The following is an 18,867-nucleotide window of genomic DNA, read 5'->3' on the forward strand; positions in this document are numbered from 1 at the left end:
AGTCTAAGTGGAGTAAGCTGGGAACTAAAACTTAGTGGACAAATCCAAGTGGAATAAGTTGGGAGCTGAAGCTTGGCGAACAAGTCCAAGTGAAATCAGTTAGGAGCTATAGCTTGACAACTTAGTTTAGATGTGTTAGATGCGAGTTCAGCATCTAGACCCAAAGTAAGTGTGAGTAACTTTAAATATTAAATCATACTCGTTATATGTAACAATTGCAGGGAAGCAATGTTCGATGGTTCCTAAAGACAGGAGGGAGTCTAGGGCGACTGGTGGTGATAACTCTCAACAAGTGAAGTCGGAGGAGGGTCTAGGCGACTGTATTTGGGTCGGGGCAACCGGAGAATACCTGCGACTTAGCAATCGAGAGATGAGGTTATCAGCAATCTAAGTGAGTTGGGTCAAGATCAAATTGTACCCCTCTCCAAGCAACCGGAAGGCTTCCGGAGAACGCAGTTAACATTATCTACTGGATAGAAGTTGCAGCCACGCCAACACATATCCTGGCGATCGGGGAGGCTCTAAGTGACCGGAGAAGAGCTATATAAACAACATCGAGGCAGAGCTTTAAAATCAACAAATTAACTCAAATACTCGTTCTCTCAATCTCTTGTGCTCGTGCTCTAGTGCCCTCTCACTTTCTGTGTTGCGACACGCTGTAATTTGTACTTCATTTTTGATCGGTAACATCTAAAGTAACATTTTATTTTTTTTATGTTATCATATTTATTTTATTATACTTAACTTTTTAGATTCTTTTTTTTTTTTGTAGGATTTTCCCACACCCAAAGGTTTTCTGGAGAGGGGAAATTAGAAATAAGAATTATATTTTTATAATTGTTGCACATATCTATATTTCTAATTTGGTTAATTAACTACTTGCATGCTCAATTTATAGTTAAGTTCTTTGCATGCTTACATTGTTCTACTACCACTATAACAAATATGACTTTCCGCAGCGCATCATCAACGACACGTGGTTAGAGTGCACTGTTAATAATAGTTTTTACAACGAGCCCAATTATGTGCACTGTAGATAGTATAATATTTATACAAACGACGACGTGCAAAAAAAGTATACTGTCAATAAACTTTTCTACAGCATCCAGAGTACACTGTTAAAATTTAATATTAATGGCATACAAAGTATGCTATTAATATTATTATACTAATATTAATGACGGCGTGAAAAAAATATACGCTGTCAATATATATATTATTTACTACGTTGTTAACATGAAATATTAATCATCTTTAGTTTTTTTTTTTTAATTTTAAATCTTAAATTCTTAGTCAAATTCTTCGGCCAAATCCCTAAAGCCGCCCACGACTCCCTTTTCGTCAAAATTTTTCTGCCGCGAGCCTTACTCCCTCTCCGCCAAAATCCTTCCTCTCTGCCGAAACCTTCCGCGCTCCGCCTCCCTCTCTGCCTCCGTGCTCTTCCTCCCTCTCTACCTCAGTGCTTCGCCTTCATCTATGCCATACTCCGCCTTCCTTGCTCCGCTTATCATTGCCCAAAGTCGCTGCAGGATAGCTACACCCTTGCACTCCACAAGGCCCTTATGTTCTTCAATGCCTAGTGATGCGAGTCCTCATAGATGGCCTCTTCGGAAAAAAAGGTTTTGACGGTATAAAAAATGTTCCTTTGCCCCTGATTTCTTTTGTAGCAAGGTTGATTCCGAAACACAACAATGTATTGTGGAGGGGGAACTCCGGCTTGAGGGATGGCTTCTCCAATCATTCGTATGGGAAGAGTCTCATCCGTGGATTCTACGATGCCGGTGACGCCATCCAAGGTCGGACCTTTTATGAGGCAGAGGACATGGAGGATGTGGCTAAGGCAGCGGTGGAGTTCTCAACCAGAGGTGGTGGGCGAGCATGCTAAGCGAATAGAGAACCCAGGGGAAAGTGTCGGAGATGGAGGAGAAGAAAGACATATTAGAGTTTAACAAGAGGCATGCGGAGGGAAGGAACAAGATCGATAAACAGAAGAACTTTCAACTAAAGATCTAGAAATTGAATCCTGTTAACACAATTTGCTACGTTCAGGTAAAAAATCTAATTTTTTCGTATCTTTTTTCTATCCAAGAACACCTAGGTTGTCTCAAACTATTGCTTCAAATAGGTTAAATCCCTCTTTTGAACCATTTATGCAGTTGTGTAACTGAATTTTGAAGAGGAATGCATTATGCATAGTGGCTGTAATTGGAGTGTACCTCTATTGTTAAAAGTTTTTATTTGGTCCATTTAAATCAATTTACATTAAATCATCTTAACTTTAAACCCTATGATACCGTATTTGATGGCTTGTAACTTGTGTGGGTTTGCTTAAACGATTGTTTTGTAAGTGACAAACATTTTAAGTGTTGATTATATTCAAATTACATATATATGATATCATTATAGATTAATATTGATTGGTATATTTTGTATGTTTTGTGTCATGTGATTAAAATATTATTTTCCATCTGGTAGTGTGAATTAGATGTGTTAAAGAAATATACTTCATTGTATATCTGATTCTCATTTTCATCAATATAATTTTTTAAAAAATATTATATATGCCTCCACATATTGCATCTGCACTATGTAGTGGGTCTACTGCATATTGCTTGTATATGCCTTTGACTCGAGAGAAAAAATGTATACTTTGTCATGTATAGAACTATGTCTCCTCCTTACTGAGATATATTATTTTACAAATATAATGTATATCCATTTTACTTTTAAGTCTCAACTCTTTTGAAATTAGTTGCATATGTGGTGCTTTTTATTGTAGATCTTTGGAATTGACATGGACACACAAGATACTTTGCCATCAGTCTTGTTATTTTTTGACAGACAAAGGTTCATTTTCAAAGCTGCGGAGGTATGATAATCCTAAATGTAATAGTTAAACTTATTTGTGCTTCTAGTCCTTACGTTAATAATAATTTGAGTGATCTTACAACAGGTGATAATGATAACAATTAAAAAAGGATATTTCTACTTAAAAGGTAAAAGGAATTTTATAACTGAAAACTTGCTCATATAATCACTATGTTGTTGTATTTCTAATTAGTCTACTTCTACTTAGTAGGTAAAAGGAATTTTATACTTCTACTTAGTCTTGTTATATTTCTAATTTCTGTGATTCTATACTTGTGTATTATGGAATAGCAACGCTATGTTTCTTTATTTCCATTTCCTACCATGACTACAAATAGAGATAAGTAAATTTAGGAGAGGGCAAATTAAAAGAATAAATGCATACAGTTTTATCTTTTTAACATATTTGAACTTTGGAAGCATTCAAGAAAGTGATTAAGAAAAAATGGTTGATGATTAAATGAGATTAAGAAAGTTGTTTGTGCTTAGGAGTTAGAAAGAGTATGGAACTTGAGAGGTGAGAAGAGGTCAAGGGTGTGCCTACTTAGGTGGGAAGGAGTTAAAGTATTGGAGAGCGAGGGAAAGCAATTAAATTTCCTTATCTATTGGGTTGAAGAAGAAAAAGTAAGAAGGAATGGAGCAACTTGGATCTCCTTTCCCTATTTCTGTTTCCATCCAAAAGTAGATAGAAGGGAAAATTTACTAAGAAAGGTAGGCAACTCTTTTTCATGCTTCCTGCATGTATTCTAGTTTTAGTTTCAGCTCACAGCAATACTATCTGAGAGTTCTTATAGAGAAGGTGGATTGATAAATTTTGTGCAGAAATTTGCTAATCCTCATTCTCTTTCCATTGCATTTTGTTCTTTTTTCTTGCATTATACTTTTGTTCTCTATATATTTATAATGCTTGGTAATTGTTTCTTGTTTATGTTTGTGTTTTTCTTGCTCATGTTAATAACTTACCTGCCTTTCTTTGCAGTTGGGGGCATCAAGCTGATCAGACTTTAATTGTAAAAGAACGGAAGGTCAGTAAGTGCCCCTCTATGTCAAAATCTTTTTTTGTTATGTTATCAATGTATTTCCAACTCCCTTTGTTCCAGATTAAGAAAACTATCGTTTGATTCTTTTCATACACATGAATCAATGGTTGGTTATTTAATGCTAACTTATGTCATTTGATTCATGTAGGACTAGTCTCAAGAATGTTAGCTTGTGAGAATCAAGTGGTCTATTAATGTTGGGACTATTTTATGTATTCCAATGCAAGAGAGTTAGAAGAACCAACACAACAATCAGAAATCAATGTGGACTTTGAACTACTTACACTACTTCAAAGAGGCATAAAAGGAGAGGAAAGGTTTGCTGCTCATAATTTGTTTATCTTATCAACCTGTAACACAATTATTCTTATTGGAAAGAAAAAGTATATGACATGTATTTATTTTATTTTTATATGCCCGTAACACAATTATTCCTTTAGTGATAAGTGTACGATATTGATAATTATATGTGTGATATATATTTTTTTATTTTATATGCAATTAATCGTAGTGCGCGGTTGTGCGCTATGAATGATATTAACTACAGCGCACATCTGCAGATTCTAGTGATGTGTCTCTTGTTATTATGTTTTGAGTTTGTTTTTATCTATTTTGTTGCATTAACTCGATTTGAAGATGAAACGATCAAAAGAAAAATCTACAAGAGTCTATTAACCCTAAGTAGGAGCTCAAGGCCGAAGAAGGTTCTTGAACCTCCCCTAGTGTTTATTTGTTAATTAGTCACAACAACTCACAGAAATTCGACATTAGTCTCAATGACATGCACAACAAAGCCATGATGTGCATGCCTAAAAGTGTTGTGCAAGGAACACACCTTCAGCTCCTATGTAGAACAACAGGATATTGGTGCAATCCTACCTCATAGCATGCAATTTGAAATATATATGTTGTTTTGATATTTAGGTAATGTTTAAGTTAGACAATACTTATGCCCTTACATATATATGTCAAATGTGCAAGTGGAAGGATACTTGACATAGATTGTAAGAGCAATAGTAGAAGTCCAAGCAGACAAATGAAAGGTCGGATACTTGGCAAGTGATAGTTTAAGATGATCAATGAATACCAAATACTTGGCAAGTAAAGTCTAAGTAAGCCGATGAAGATCACATATTAGGTGGATGAAATTCCAAGAGGTCAGGACAGTATAATGTTAGGGCATAAAGTTCCGAAGGCAAGGAGATTATAATTAGCATGGAAGACGGGAAGTCAAAAATCTCTTTGGCACAAGTCTAGGAGGCAGGAAGGGTGTCTTGGCATGAAGGTGAGTTCAAGTAAGGAGAGCCAAGTGCACATGTACTCGAGGTGCATGTGGGACCAGCCTTAGGAGCAAAGTTGACCTTAGAAATTGTCATAGTCGACATAGGAGTGTAATCGAGTCGAGCCGAGTCGAACTCTTGGATGTTTGAGCTTGACTTGTTTATAATCGAGTCGAGCTCGAGTTTTATTTAACGAATATATTCATGGTTCACGAGCTTATTTGAACTTTTATCGAGCTTAAACGAGTTTAATAAATATAAATTATACATTTAAATATTCATTAAAAAAAACTAAATTATATATTTTTTAAAAATTATAATATTTTTGTTAAAATTTATAATTTTATTCTAATAAATAAATTTAATATATTTATCTATATTTTTCATTAGTAGAGTGTAAAATCTATAAATTCAATATCAAAACTACTAATTTTTTTTTATTTAAAAGTTGATTCATGAGCTTAACGAACATGTTTACGAGCTAATGAGCCGAATATTGTGAAACTTGAGCTTGGTTTGTTTATCTTAATGAGCCTCATTAAACGAGCTCAAACGAACTTTTATCGAATCGAGCTTCGAATAGCTCACGAACGGCTTAACTCATTTACATCCCTAAGTCGACATAACAATCGAAATTGTCATAGGTAAATGCATTTAGTCGATCTAAAATTCCTAAGGTGTTATAGATTTGTGGTTGGGATTCAACTGATATATATATTATTTTTAGTTCCAGTCGTGCTAACAAAATTGTAAAATAAAAGTGAGCGTATAGTCACCCTCTTCTAGCCGCATCACCTGTCCTAACACATGGAACATGAGGTCCTCCACCTCAATGCAATAGTGAATGCAAGAAGGCGCATCTAATTTAAAAATGTAGAATCGTCACATTAGCGATCTCCTAGAATCGGCTCTACGAATATAGAGAGGTAAATAAAGACACATCTAATTCAGCATAATGTAAGGTGTGTCCCTTCAACTTTGTTAGTGTTACCTGTATGGTGCAATAGAATAGACAACCAAATGGTTTGGCTAATCATTTGTCCATGCACCTACTAAACACTTGATTTAATTGAGATCAAATAGACCCCAAGATTATGGTGTAGTGGTAGAAGATTCAAGTTATTATCCAGACACTTGTAATTCGATCTCCATTTATAATGAATTTATAAGAATTTTTCTTTCTCAATTAAGCTAACTGAGTTTATTATAATCGAGATCAAACATGATGTTTTTCTAATTAAATACAAGACTATCTTGTCTCCCTTGGTAGTCTATTTTTAGAATTCGACCATCCTAATTTTTAGATATTTTTGCATCCTTTATTGGCCCATGTAAATAACACATATTCACTTTAATTAGCATTTATACTTTGGCCTACATAACTACACTTGTATAGAAGAAGCTCATGCCTCATGATCAAAACTAGATCACCCTTATTCACTCAAAAGTTTTAGATATTAATTTTTTTATTTACATTAAAAAAATTATTTAAGATGATCTACGTACAAAATGATTTATCCTTATTTTATCCATTTAAGTGATTATGAAAATCAACTTTCAAAGATCTTTTAATAAATTAGATGGGCTTCCAATGGGCCACCACTCTTTGGATCAAATCTTGAGATTGAGAATGTTGGAAAATCTAACAAATAAGAATATATATATATATATATATATATATATATATATATATATATATATATATATACACACATTTCATTTCCTATTCCTTTCATAAAATTACTTTATTTCTTTTACATTTCATGTCTTCCAAATATAAAATAATTTAATGTCAAAATTATCCTTTTCTTTTCACAATACCAATGAATTTGGGTTAGTACCAAATTAAATAGTATAATGAAAAGTAATTTTAATCAAGTTGAAATAATTTTGATTAATTTAAAATAATTAAAATCAAAATAAGTTTTAATTAATATTAAAACAATTTTGTTATGATAATTTAATCAAAATTGGTACAGTAGTTAACTAATTTTGTCATCTGATATCATTTTACTTTGATAAAAGTGTCTTAGAAATGAATAAGAAAATAATTTCAATAGGAATAAATATTTTAGAGGTCGATCTTTATAAGTGTATAAATTGTATTTCAAATTTATCCTATAGACAAACAATTACTCGATAGACAAATCAAAAGAAGATAAATCATATTATTCAAACTAAATTTGGACATCTGAATTACTATGAAAAATCAAGTGGGTGCAATTTATTTTCACACGTACCAGAATAATGAAGCCTCTTTTTTTCCACTTTAATTAATGACTATAAAATAATTTCTGGCATTCGTTTTTCTTTGAAATTATTTTGCTTTGGAACGCAGCAATTAAACAAAATTACAAGTTGTTAGACATACTGCTCCTCCCTAAACTAATAATTAAAATGATGAGATGTTAAACTTATTGCTTCCCCACAAATAATCACAAAATAAAAATTAAAAAAGAAGAAAAAAACAAACATTGAAATGAATCCCCCATACCGATTCATAAATTTAAACTATTGCTTCCCACAAATAATCGCATACAACGAACAAAATAAAAATTAAAAAAAAAGAAGAAAAACATGTGGCAGAATGAAAAAGGACAAAAAAAAATAATCAGAAGAGTATCTTGATTGAAATTATCGAAAGGATATTCTAAAAAATATAAAAAGTCCTCTCTATCATATTTCACATTAAAATATATTGATTAAACTTTATTGAAAATATTATATATAGAACCCTTTTATACATAATTTTTTAAATTAACTTAATTAAAATATTTAAATTTAATTGTTATCTTTAAATTATTGTAATAACTGTTTAGTAGTTGATAAAAAAATTTAATAATTATTTAGCAATAGCTGTCATTAATCACTATTATAACGATTTAAAAATAATTTTAATTAAATTAAAAGAATTATAATTAAATTTAAATAATTTTACTATAAAATTAATATAAAACTCTTTTATATAAAAATAAAAAAAAACATCTCAAATTTTATAAATTATCAACAATGTACTCCTTATTCCCAATAAATAAAATAAAATAAAATAAATAATAAGACATCTTAAATTTTATCTATAAATATCTCTTACTCCAATATCTATGTAGTAACTACCGAATAGTTGTTATAACATATAGAAAATATTTGGTAGTTATTATAATATTTTTAGGGAGAGTTTAGGGTTCAATTTTATTAAGTAAGATGATATGGTATGTTGTGAGTGATCCCAAAGATAAGGCGGGATCGATATTCAAGATGGATGATAGTCAAAGTTAAGATGATATGAAAGTTGATATCAGGATGTATGTATTCTAATGGACTACTTTCAATTCAAAACTCTAATTAGATATTAAAATAATCTTTACTAACTTATTAAAATTATTTAAATATTATTAAAATTATTTTAAAATAATCAAAATCGCTAGTATTAAATAGTTGGTGCAACACTATAGTAGTTAATTAAAAAATATAATGATTTTTGCACGTTATAATAATTATCTATAATTATTACAACATTAATATTTTAAAGAAAAATAGTCTAACGGGATGTTTTTTTTTAAAAAAAAATCTAAGTTAAAAAGAGAAATGAATTATGTTAAGATATTGTAATAATGTGAGAGTGACTATAATAGTTTTGAAATAAAAACATTTTAAATATAAAAATGTAATAATGTTTTTGAAAAAAATCTTTTGACGATCCTGAAAATCAGAGTTTTTTTTCCTGTCCAATGAAAAACAGCAGCAGCCTGCAGGCAGTAATTCACCCATGCACACAGGCGTACGAGCCGCTTGGAAGGGCCAAAGGGCCAGCCAACCGCATGCACAGGCGTCGTCGTTGTCGCCGTCGCCATCGAGGTCGTACCAACGTGAAGATCCAGCCACTCAGTCAGTCGCCTCACGGATCCGGATCTCGCTGCGGCGTCCTTTGGACGCAACCAAGAGCCACCGTCCGTCTACGCGCGCGGCTCGTGGTTTTCTAGCGGCGTTGCGGCAGGGGCAACGACATCACTGGACAGAAATTGACTGCACGTGGTGAGGCGAATTCCAGTGCATTTTCTATTGGAGATTCTCTGCCAATCGGGTGACTGGATTCCATTGAGATTCCATTTAGATTAATCAACCGTCTTATCTGATTGACAGTGATTAGAGATTTATTAGAGTAGGTGGGTGGGAGGATTAATAGTCAAACTTTTAGAAGTTATCGGGTTAAAAAAAATTCGAAGCGATCACCATCATATTACCTTGGGCCCCGAACTGTGCCGGTAGGATGATAAATTTTGTTGACCAATCAATCTGTCCCGATAAATAGAGTTGAATATTCAGAAAAAAAAATTCAAACTAGTTGAACCAATCAAAATTTTTAATAAAAATTGAATAAATAGAATTAATAAAATATCGATTAATTTAATCAGAAATTAATAACGGATTTAGGATGTTTTAACTCTATTTTAACTTTCTAAAATCAATTTTGTTTTTATGTCTTATGATAAAAAAAATAAGAATTTTTAAATTTGAATTGCAAATAAACACGTTCAAGAGTATTGATTTTTGTATTTATTTTAACATTTTATAATATTTTTTTAATCCACAGAAGAATTTTAGAATATTCACACAAGCTTCCTTAACTTAAAATATAATTTAGGATAAAAATTACTTTATTAAATTTAGATATCTATTTTTTACTACATAATATATAAATTGTTCTATTTTTTTTCTCCCCTCTAATATTTTAGGAAATAGAATTTATTTCTTAAATTAAAAAAGTACTATTTATAAATGCTAAATTTAAGATATGCATAAAATAATTATACTAACTGATATAATTTTTTTTAACTATTCTATTTAAAATTTAGAATAAAATCTTTAATTCATCTAAATTTACGATATGGACGGACTAATCTGTTTTTGAGAAATTAATCTGTCCCAATAAATAGAATTGAATATTCAGAAAAATGTTAAGCTAATTGAACCAGCTAAATTTTTTATTAAAAATCGAATAAATAGAATTAATAAAATATCAATTAATTTAGTTGAAAATTAAATTTATGAATTTATGATGTTTTAACTCCATTTTAACTTTCTAAAATTAATTTTATTTTTATGTCTTTCGATAAAAAAATAAAGAAAATAAGAATTTTTAAATTTGAATGGTAGATAAACAAGTTCAAGAGTATTGAATTTTTTTATTTTTTAACATTTTTAAATCCGCGGAAGAATTTTAGAATATCCACACCGCTTTCTTAAACAAAATATGATTTAGGATAAAAAAAATTATTTTATTAAATTTAGATATCTATTTTTTACTACACAATATATTAGCTTTTGTATTTTTTTCTCTTCTTTATAATATTTTAAGGAATAAAATTTATTTATTAAATTAAAAAAAATATTATTTATAAATACTAAATTTAAGATATGGATAGAATAATTATACAAATTAATATAATTTTTTTTAATTATTCTATCTTAGATAAAATAATTAATATGAATACCTAGATCGGTTATAAATTAATACGTCTAGATTTACGATGTGCACAGACTAATTAATCCGTTTTTAAATAAATAAATAAAAAATCCGAGGGCCCAATGAAATTGACGACTTAATCCTTTGGAGTCGACCAAGAGCCACCGTCCATTTCGGCGCGCGGTCCGTGGTTTCAGCTGCGCTACAACCATCGTTGGATTTGGACAGAACTGACTGCACGTGGTTTATCCGAATTCCGTGGAACTCGCATGGAATTTTCGACCATAGATTCTCTGCCAATCGTGTGATTGGATTCAATTGCGATTCCGTTCGGAAAAATCAACCGTCATTATCTGAGTGACTGAGTGATTAGATTATTAACTAGGTCTAGGTGGGAGGATTATATTAATTAATTATTGTCAAACTTTTTTAGGTTATCGAGTTAACAAAGTCCGAATCACTATATTCTATTAGGGACCTGGATAATGACTGTTGCGACTTTTTTTTCTTAATTACTTTAATATATCGCTGTCAATATATTGTCCTCTCCAAGAAATTAAATGATATAAAAAATAATCAACATTTTATTGAATCGCAATAACTTAGATTTCTATATTAATTATTTCACTTACCAAAGTTTTAGAATTTCGAAAACTCATCGTATATTCTCATCATGCCTTTTTTTAATCAATAATCACGGCTCTCAATAGATTTGTGATTAGTAATTTACTGTCCATATATAATTCATCAGTCACCTATTAAATTATCTATGTTATAGTAGGATCAAATTATGAAATTCATGTATGATTGCACTTAGAATAATATATGAAGTGTAATAAATTTGATTTGAAGTATTTATGATCCTATCCAAAAGTCAGAGAGACAGATGTTGGGGACGTGGTATTTTTGCTGATCTTCGGTGGGCTTCGCTCCCACCTGCAACAGAAGCAGTGACAGTGCCGAACCAGGGAAGGAGTCCTCGACGATGACCCTCTGACGCTCAAGTCAGTCTCCAGCGAAGCAAGAAGAAGCAAAGAGAACTGTAGCGCAACAGTAGAAATCGCGAGAAAAGCATACCTCCGCCGATCCCTGGACCCCCTTTATATAGGGCTCATGTAGCGTGTGTGCACGTTTCTTAAAGCGGGCACACTATCCCAAACTTTTTCTGAAGAGATATGTCAGTAAAGTATCTCTGACACAGTACCTTAACGGGGCGAACATATCTCTGAAGTGACAGTGGAAGCTTCTGTCATACGATCCTCTGTCTGACCATGTCGCCTGTCAGCGGCACTAGTTCTCAAAAGGATGTCGAAGGATATCTAGCTGTGTCTGTTGCTTGGCCGAGTGGAATGACGACTCAGCCAGAATCCTGATATCCCTACGTTACCTGCTGCCACACCGGACGGGACAATCGCTCTGCTGAAAGTCCACTATCGCACCGAGCGGAAGAGGCGCTCGGCTAAAAGTCATCTATCCATGTCGTCCGTCGTTGGACCGAGCGGGATAGCCACTCGGCTCGACTTTACACGTCCCTTAAGCGCTGGTTTGATTACTCCCTGTGCCTAAAATGATGGGTCGGAGCTCAACCCCCAATCGACGTGTAACTCGCCCGATCGGCCAACCCGGTCACCATCTATTAATCATCTTGATTTTGACTTCCACACGATGATAAAGTGGCCCGCCTAATCACCATATCATATGAGTTATCCAAGATCATCAGTAAATTTTAACTAAAATTCATGATGATCTTTGGAATTTTAGAATCACTTTCAATCATCACTACCACACTCTTGAAAACCTCCTAAGTGTAATCATATCTTGTACCGTCTAAATTAAATTTAAAAATATACTGGTATAGCAATTGACATCTAATAAAAGAGGCAGCATAATAGAAATATATTATATATTTTTAAAATTTTAAAACTTTAATATGCAAAATGAATAATATGAAAATTTACTATGCGGTTGAGTAAGTTGCTGAAAATTAATTAAGATATGACAGTTGTAAGAGATACTACTATATCAATTTAATTATAGTTGTTATAACTTATTTTAATTGCTGCAATTTACCACAAGTAATCTTATTCTTATGTAATACCCTAATGCACATTCCACTTTCGTATTTATGAAATTATTTAATTATTTTCAATTATATTTATATTTATATTTTATGAGTAGTGTTTAGTATATAATAATTTTAATAAGTTAATGAAAATTATTTTTTATTATAAAAGTTATGACCGCATGCAATAATATTAAAATAAAATAAATAAGTGAAACCCCTTTTAATATTATTAAAAGATTCAAGTAGAATCTCTTTGAATTTCTATATTTTGAAAAATTAAGAGAACATATGTAACAGGTTGTTCATCCCTCAAAAGAGTAGGAGGGAATTGGTCGTGTCATACTTCATCTTCTCCAAGTTGGGCATAATCGCGAATTGAATCATGGGCGGCGGGCCGCAAGCGAGGACTAGCGTGTCGTCGCGGCCGCCCACCGGAATATGCTCCCGCAGGATGCTTTCGGTAATAAATCCGGTGCTGTACCGCCACCCCTCTCGCTTGGACTGGTCGATCACGTACCAGACCTTGAACTGCTCCGGCCGCCGGCTCGCCCACCCGTCCAGCTCCTCCTGCAGCAATATGTCGTCCTCCGACCGATTGGCGTACACCAGGTGCATCTCCGTCTGATCCTCCGGGTCCTGCAGAACCGCCTGGATCACTTGGTACATCGGCGTGATCCCCGTTCCACCGGCGATCATCGCCAGCCGCCGCGCAAACCTCTTCTTGCTTCCTTCTATAAGGAAGTTACCGCAGCCGGTATAATTGATGTGGCCGACTGGGCCTTTGATGTCCAAGACGGAGCCGATGGACAAGGAATCCAAGTGCTGCGACATGAGGCCGCCGTTGGGGAATTTGGGGTGCTCGCCCTTGAAGTAGACCTTGATGAGTAGCTCGAAGTGGCCGACCACGTCCACTGGACTCGTCGGTGTATAGGCGCGCATGCAGAACTTGCCGTCGATGGTGGAACAGAGGAAGATGTGCTTCCCGACGGGAAGGCCCAGCAAATGGTCGGCCGAGGGGAGCGCGAAGCGGAATAGTCGGACGTCGTGGGAGATGGACTTCTTGGAGACGAGCGTGCACTGTACCTTCTCACGGGGGTTAACCAGCGTGACCGGCACCGGCGCGGGAACGGCCTCGCGGATGGTGGCGAGGTGAGAGAGGTCGGACGCGCCGTGGACGGAGGCGTCGGAGACGTAGCCAGAGGAGATGAGCTCGCCGATGCGGTAGGTGTCGAGGAGCGCCTTGGCATGGTCGGAGTGGATGGCATCGAACTCCTCGGTGCAGTCGGTGCCGGCGTTGACAAGGATGCTATCGGGGCCGCCGGGATGGTCCTTGATGAAGGCCGTGCAGTCGTAGACTTGGCCGTGGACGATGATCCAAGCGGAATCGCGCGATGCGTGCTTGCGGACCTGCGACATGGTGTAGTGCTCGGCGGCGGTGTTCATGAAGGGGGTCGAGGTGCTCTTCTTTAGCTTCTGCGCCGGCGCCTCCGCCGTCGCCATGTGCTTCTGCCGCACCATCCACCCACCGGATTGGTTCCCGGGCTGCGTCGGGTGCTCGAACATCAACCCGATCTCGCCCTTGTGAGGCCGACACACCTTCACCTTCACCCTGAACCAGCAGTTGTTCATCATCCCCTGCATCATCGATCGCCGTCACGATATTGGCCGATTAGCCATCGAAATTAGATTGCCGTGATCTAGAATTGAGGCGATCGATGGGTATATATACCATGAGATTCCAATTTAGCTTCTCCGGCTGGGTATTGTGGGACTCGTCCCATGCTCGGACGGCGACCTCCTTGGCGCTGAGCAGCGGCAGGACCTCGACCTCCAGTGACCAGAAGCACCAGCACCAATATTTGCCGTACTTGTTGGGTTTCTCGGGGTGGTCGAGAGAGCCGACGAGCCAAGTGTCGCCGCCGTCCAGCGTCACCTCCACTCGCGTGACCTTTCTTCCGCCGCCTGTTCGATCGACAGAGCGCAGTTAATTAGCCCCCTTTTTGTTAACTGTAGCAGAGGATAGGATCGTCGGAAAGATAACAGTCGGGGGGAGCTCACCGGAGTAGGCGTAACCTCTCATGGTGTATTCCCTCTGCGTCGTGAAGGCGTTGATGGGGAATATCTCGTCGTGGCCTGGAGTCGTGATCACCGAGTTGACGTTCAGTTCGTTAATGATGTATTCCGGCTTGTACCACCAAGCTGCACAGGCCGATCGACTCAGTCATTTCGTCGAACAATAAATGTGCGAGATGGAGGGAGAGAGACAGAGAGAGAGCGCACCTTCAGCGTTGGCTAGCTCGGCGTCGACGTGGGGAGGGAGGACGCGGTTGTCCTTGAAATGGTAATAGCTGTCGGATTCTTGCGGGGCGACGATGATGCGCTTGAGCCATTTGACCATGCGGCCGCCGATGAAGCCAGGGATGATGACGCGGACGGGGAAACCATGGTCCGGCGTCAGCGGCTCGCCGTTCTGCATGTAGGCGAGCATGACATCGCGCGAGGGGTCCATCGCCACCTCCCGCCGGAGGCACGTGCCGTACTTGGAGTCGCCGCCGCCCCCGCCGGGAAGGTCTTCGGCGCCCTCGAAGCAGACGAAGAGCGCACCGTCCTTGCGGCCCATGACGCCGGCACGGCGGAGCACGTCGCGGAGGCTCGCGCCGCGCCAAACGGTGGTGGACACGGCGGCAGGGCCCCAGTTGAAGCCGATGGTCTGTTGGACCATGTTCTGCTCCTTGCGCCGGTTGCCGGCGCACACGAGCGTGACGGGGATCTCGACGGGCGCGAAGGCGCGGACGAGGTCATCCACGGTGAGCGACAGGGGGCGTCTGACCAGGCCGGTGACCTCGACGGTCCAGGTGGCCAAGTCGGCGCGAGGCACCGCGCCGTGGTTGCGGACGTAGTGGAGCGGGACGGGGGTGATGAAGCCGTGGTGCATGAGGCGCGCCAGCGGCGGCTCGCAGTTGAAGGGGTGCCTGCCGGTGAGGCGGATCAGGGAGGGGTTGCGCTGGATCCAACCGTCGGCGGTGCCTTCGTCGCGGGAGTCGCGCGCGGAGGGCTCCAGCTCGAAGTGGGAAGCCGTGTCGTAGAGCTTCTTCCAGTCGACGACCTCCTCCTCGTCGTCATCGTCGCCAGTGCCCTCTTCCTCGCCGGCGGAGGGCCGGCGATCAAGGGTAAGAGGAGGGATAAAGGGAGGCCGTGAGATTAAGGTGGGCAAATCAGGGTAGTGCTTGGCGTGGCCGTTGGGCTGGTCGAGTCGGCTAAACTGCCGGTTGTCGACGAAGGCGGCCATGAGAGCTAGCTAGGCTAGTAGTTACGCCGGTGCGGCAGCCGAGGCAGATCGAATTAACGGCCGGGGAAGGGAGTACTCGGTGAAGGTTGGATGGAAGCCACGTTGAGTTTATTTATATACACTGCGAAGGCAGGCGCCAGGAAGACGAAGAAGAAGAAGAAGAAGAAGAGGTAGCAGTCTTGACAAAAGAGAAGGGAGGGAATGGTGCAGAGCATGGCGGGAGAAGACGACAAAACTAATGTGAAGCGGGTATTGAGAGAGGGAGAGGGCGGGAGACGAAGGGGCGGCCTTGTCTCATGGCCGACTCTTCTTGTGCCTCGGGAGTCGCTGAACAAAAAAAAAATATATATACTGCTATTAAATAATCATTTTAAATTCTATTCAAATAATAATAATATTTTTTTAAAAAAAATAAAACAAACTGCGTATTATTAATCAAATGGAAAAAGTCATAAAAGGCACCTCACGATGTTAAGAGTCCTCTCTGCCTTTTAGATTTCGAGACACGAGTTTGTGAAAGCCATTCGCCTTTTATAGATGTCTAGACATTTTCTTTTTCGCTGAGATTTCAGACATTTTCAAATCACTTGCCAATGGAGCTGTCGGCGGGTCGACCGTGACGGATGGACTGACTCATCTGGCGCAGACCAGCTCGTAAAAAAATTTAATTGAGCCCAATCTAAATTTGATGGTCAATCCATTAGCCTAATAAAAAGATAAAATGTAATAAAAAATATTGAAAATTTTAAATTTAAATTGTGGACGAGATGGACCATCCAATATGTATCAAGTAAATCTAAGGAAAGACAAACCAGTCGAATTTTGATCTCAAGAGACTTTCATATTTACTTTTGTGGCAAACCAGTCGAATTTTGATCTCAAGAGACTTTCATATTTACTTTTGTGGCAAACCAGTCGAATTTTGATCTCAAGAGACTTTCATATTTAGTCTGAATATGTCTTTTTTCGTATTTTGTCACTTGTATTAATGAATAGTAATTATTCATAATTAATTTTTTCTGTATTGATCTATGAATGAATTGAAGAAGATATTGGAGATAAACAAATCACTTTTTACCATACAAATAAATCTAAAAGTCATCTCATTAGAAAAAAAAAAAAATTCTATAACTGAAAATAGAATCATAACCATCCTGCCATTGTACCATCTTCCACCTTTAGAATTGCTTAGAATTGATTTCATCAAGCAACTCCAATATTGAGCTAGGTTAGTCAAAACAAGTCCTCTTGGGGCGGTGTGATGATTAAGACATGAGGTGTTGTCACATGAGGTCTTTGGGTCGAAACTCGACGTGACCGAACATAACCTCCCCCATGTCTTGGCCATTTGCACTAATGGCTAGTAGTCACCCGTGATTTATCTCCTCTGTGTTAGCCTAGGGACGGATTGGCGGGGGCGCTAGGGGCGAGCGAATCCCCTTTTGCCACATGGGTTACTCAAAACAATGGTCCCCTCAAGGCGGTGTGATGGTTAAGACATGGGGTGTTGTCACATGAGGTCTTGGGGTCGAAACTTGGCGTGACCGAGCATAACCTCCCCCATGTCTTGGTTATTTGCACTAATGACTAGTAGTCATCCGTGATTTACCTCCTCCGTGTTGGCCTAGGGACGGGTTGACGAGGGCGCTGAGGGCGAACGAATCACCTTTTTACCACATGGGTTAATCAAAACAATGCCCCCAAAACTAATGCATAAGTAATAGCACTCAATTATCTTCTAGATACTCAATGTTAGATTCCCACTTTACTAACAATGTCATATTTATTGAGATTTTCCTTTCAAATAAGACTTACAATTAAAGGATGTTGAATTTCTAGATCGCCCGTCGCATTTGCTTTCTGATTTACTCGGATGACATGTGAAAATTTTTCATAAAATCAGATCGATCATTCCAAACTCAGCATTACCTAGTCTAATTAATCATTTTTTTATTAATCAAAATAACTTACCAAAACATTTCCAAGATGATTTTTTAATTTCTAGTTTTTTTAACCTTTATTTCATTAACTGGAATTAATATAACCGAACCGGTCACTCTAGAGATAATCAACCAAATTAATTGGAATTATTATTATTTTTTATTTCTTTCCAACAAAGCACTAAAGAGGAGAGGTGTAATGCTTGTTTGATATGCATGGTGTTGTGCTTATTCGTTATATGATCATAATTGCATGTATTACTGTCCTCTCGGATGAGTCTAGTGGTTAGCATATGAGGTGTTGCCATAATGAGGTCTGGGGTTCGAATCTTGACAAAATCGAAATAAATACTTCCCTTATGTGCTAGTCACTATTCCAAAGGCTAGTAGCCACCCGTGATTTACTTTCTCCGTGTTGACCTTGGGACGGATTGACGAGGGCGCTGAGGGAACGTATTCACTTTTTTGCCACAATAATTACATGTATTACTATTTTCACATATTGATGCTTATTTAGTTGGTGGCAAAGGGAAGCGTAAATGTTTTAGTTAGTAAACCTCCCCCACCAATCATAAAGTAATAATAGTAGAAAATCCAACACCAAGGGGATCTTTGAGTTTCTAATTAATTTGTTTATTATTCATTTTCGCACCTTAACGGATTGTCAAATATTAAAAAAAAAAGATTAATATTACTAAGTGATCGGGTTTGACTAAGTTACTTTTATGTATTTAATAAAAATTTAAGTTATGTTTGACCTATGTATCTAATGTATATATTTTGTGTAAGGATTTAGCCAGATGCACACTGAGCTCAAAGAGATGGTGATTCAATTGAATCGAGTTGTTTGGTTAATTTGTGCTTGATAGCTTAGAGCTTCATAACAAAATGAACTTGGATGAGAATTAAAGGATCACATAG

At 37.4% G+C, this 18,867-nt stretch overlaps 1 protein-coding gene and 1 long non-coding RNA gene across 4 annotated transcripts; one reads left to right on the forward strand and one right to left on the reverse strand.

Moving 5' to 3' along the window:
- Positions 1–1,330: 1,330 nt before the first annotated feature.
- On the forward strand, positions 1,331–4,371 carry LOC122017931. Of its 3 annotated transcripts, XR_006121495.1 has the most exons (6): positions 1,331–1,628; positions 1,705–2,049; positions 2,780–2,869; positions 2,954–2,996; positions 3,848–3,893; positions 4,057–4,371. It is a non-coding gene; the product is annotated as an uncharacterized LOC122017931 (long non-coding RNA). The 3 variants fall into 3 exon arrangements; XR_006121494.1 differs by having other exon boundaries at positions 1,331–2,049; positions 3,848–3,897; XR_006121493.1 differs by having other exon boundaries at positions 1,331–2,049.
- Positions 4,372–12,922: 8,551 nt separating this feature from the next.
- Positions 12,923–16,623, reverse strand: LOC122016977 (nitrate reductase [NADH]-like). Its single transcript, XM_042574421.1, has 5 exons — positions 16,469–16,623; positions 14,998–16,333; positions 14,776–14,916; positions 14,447–14,679; positions 12,923–14,352 (listed from the first exon to the last, which is right to left on the reverse strand). The coding sequence occupies exons 2-5, from the start codon at positions 16,004–16,006 to the stop codon at positions 13,027–13,029; spliced, it is 2,709 nt and encodes a 902-aa protein (XP_042430355.1). The 5' UTR covers positions 16,007–16,333; positions 16,469–16,623; the 3' UTR covers positions 12,923–13,026.
- Between the last annotated feature and the right edge of the window lie 2,244 nt (positions 16,624–18,867).

The sequence above is a fragment of the Zingiber officinale genome, chromosome 8B (genome assembly GCF_018446385.1).
Source record: "Zingiber officinale cultivar Zhangliang chromosome 8B, Zo_v1.1, whole genome shotgun sequence".
Classification (NCBI taxonomy): domain Eukaryota; kingdom Viridiplantae; phylum Streptophyta; class Magnoliopsida; order Zingiberales; family Zingiberaceae; genus Zingiber; species Zingiber officinale.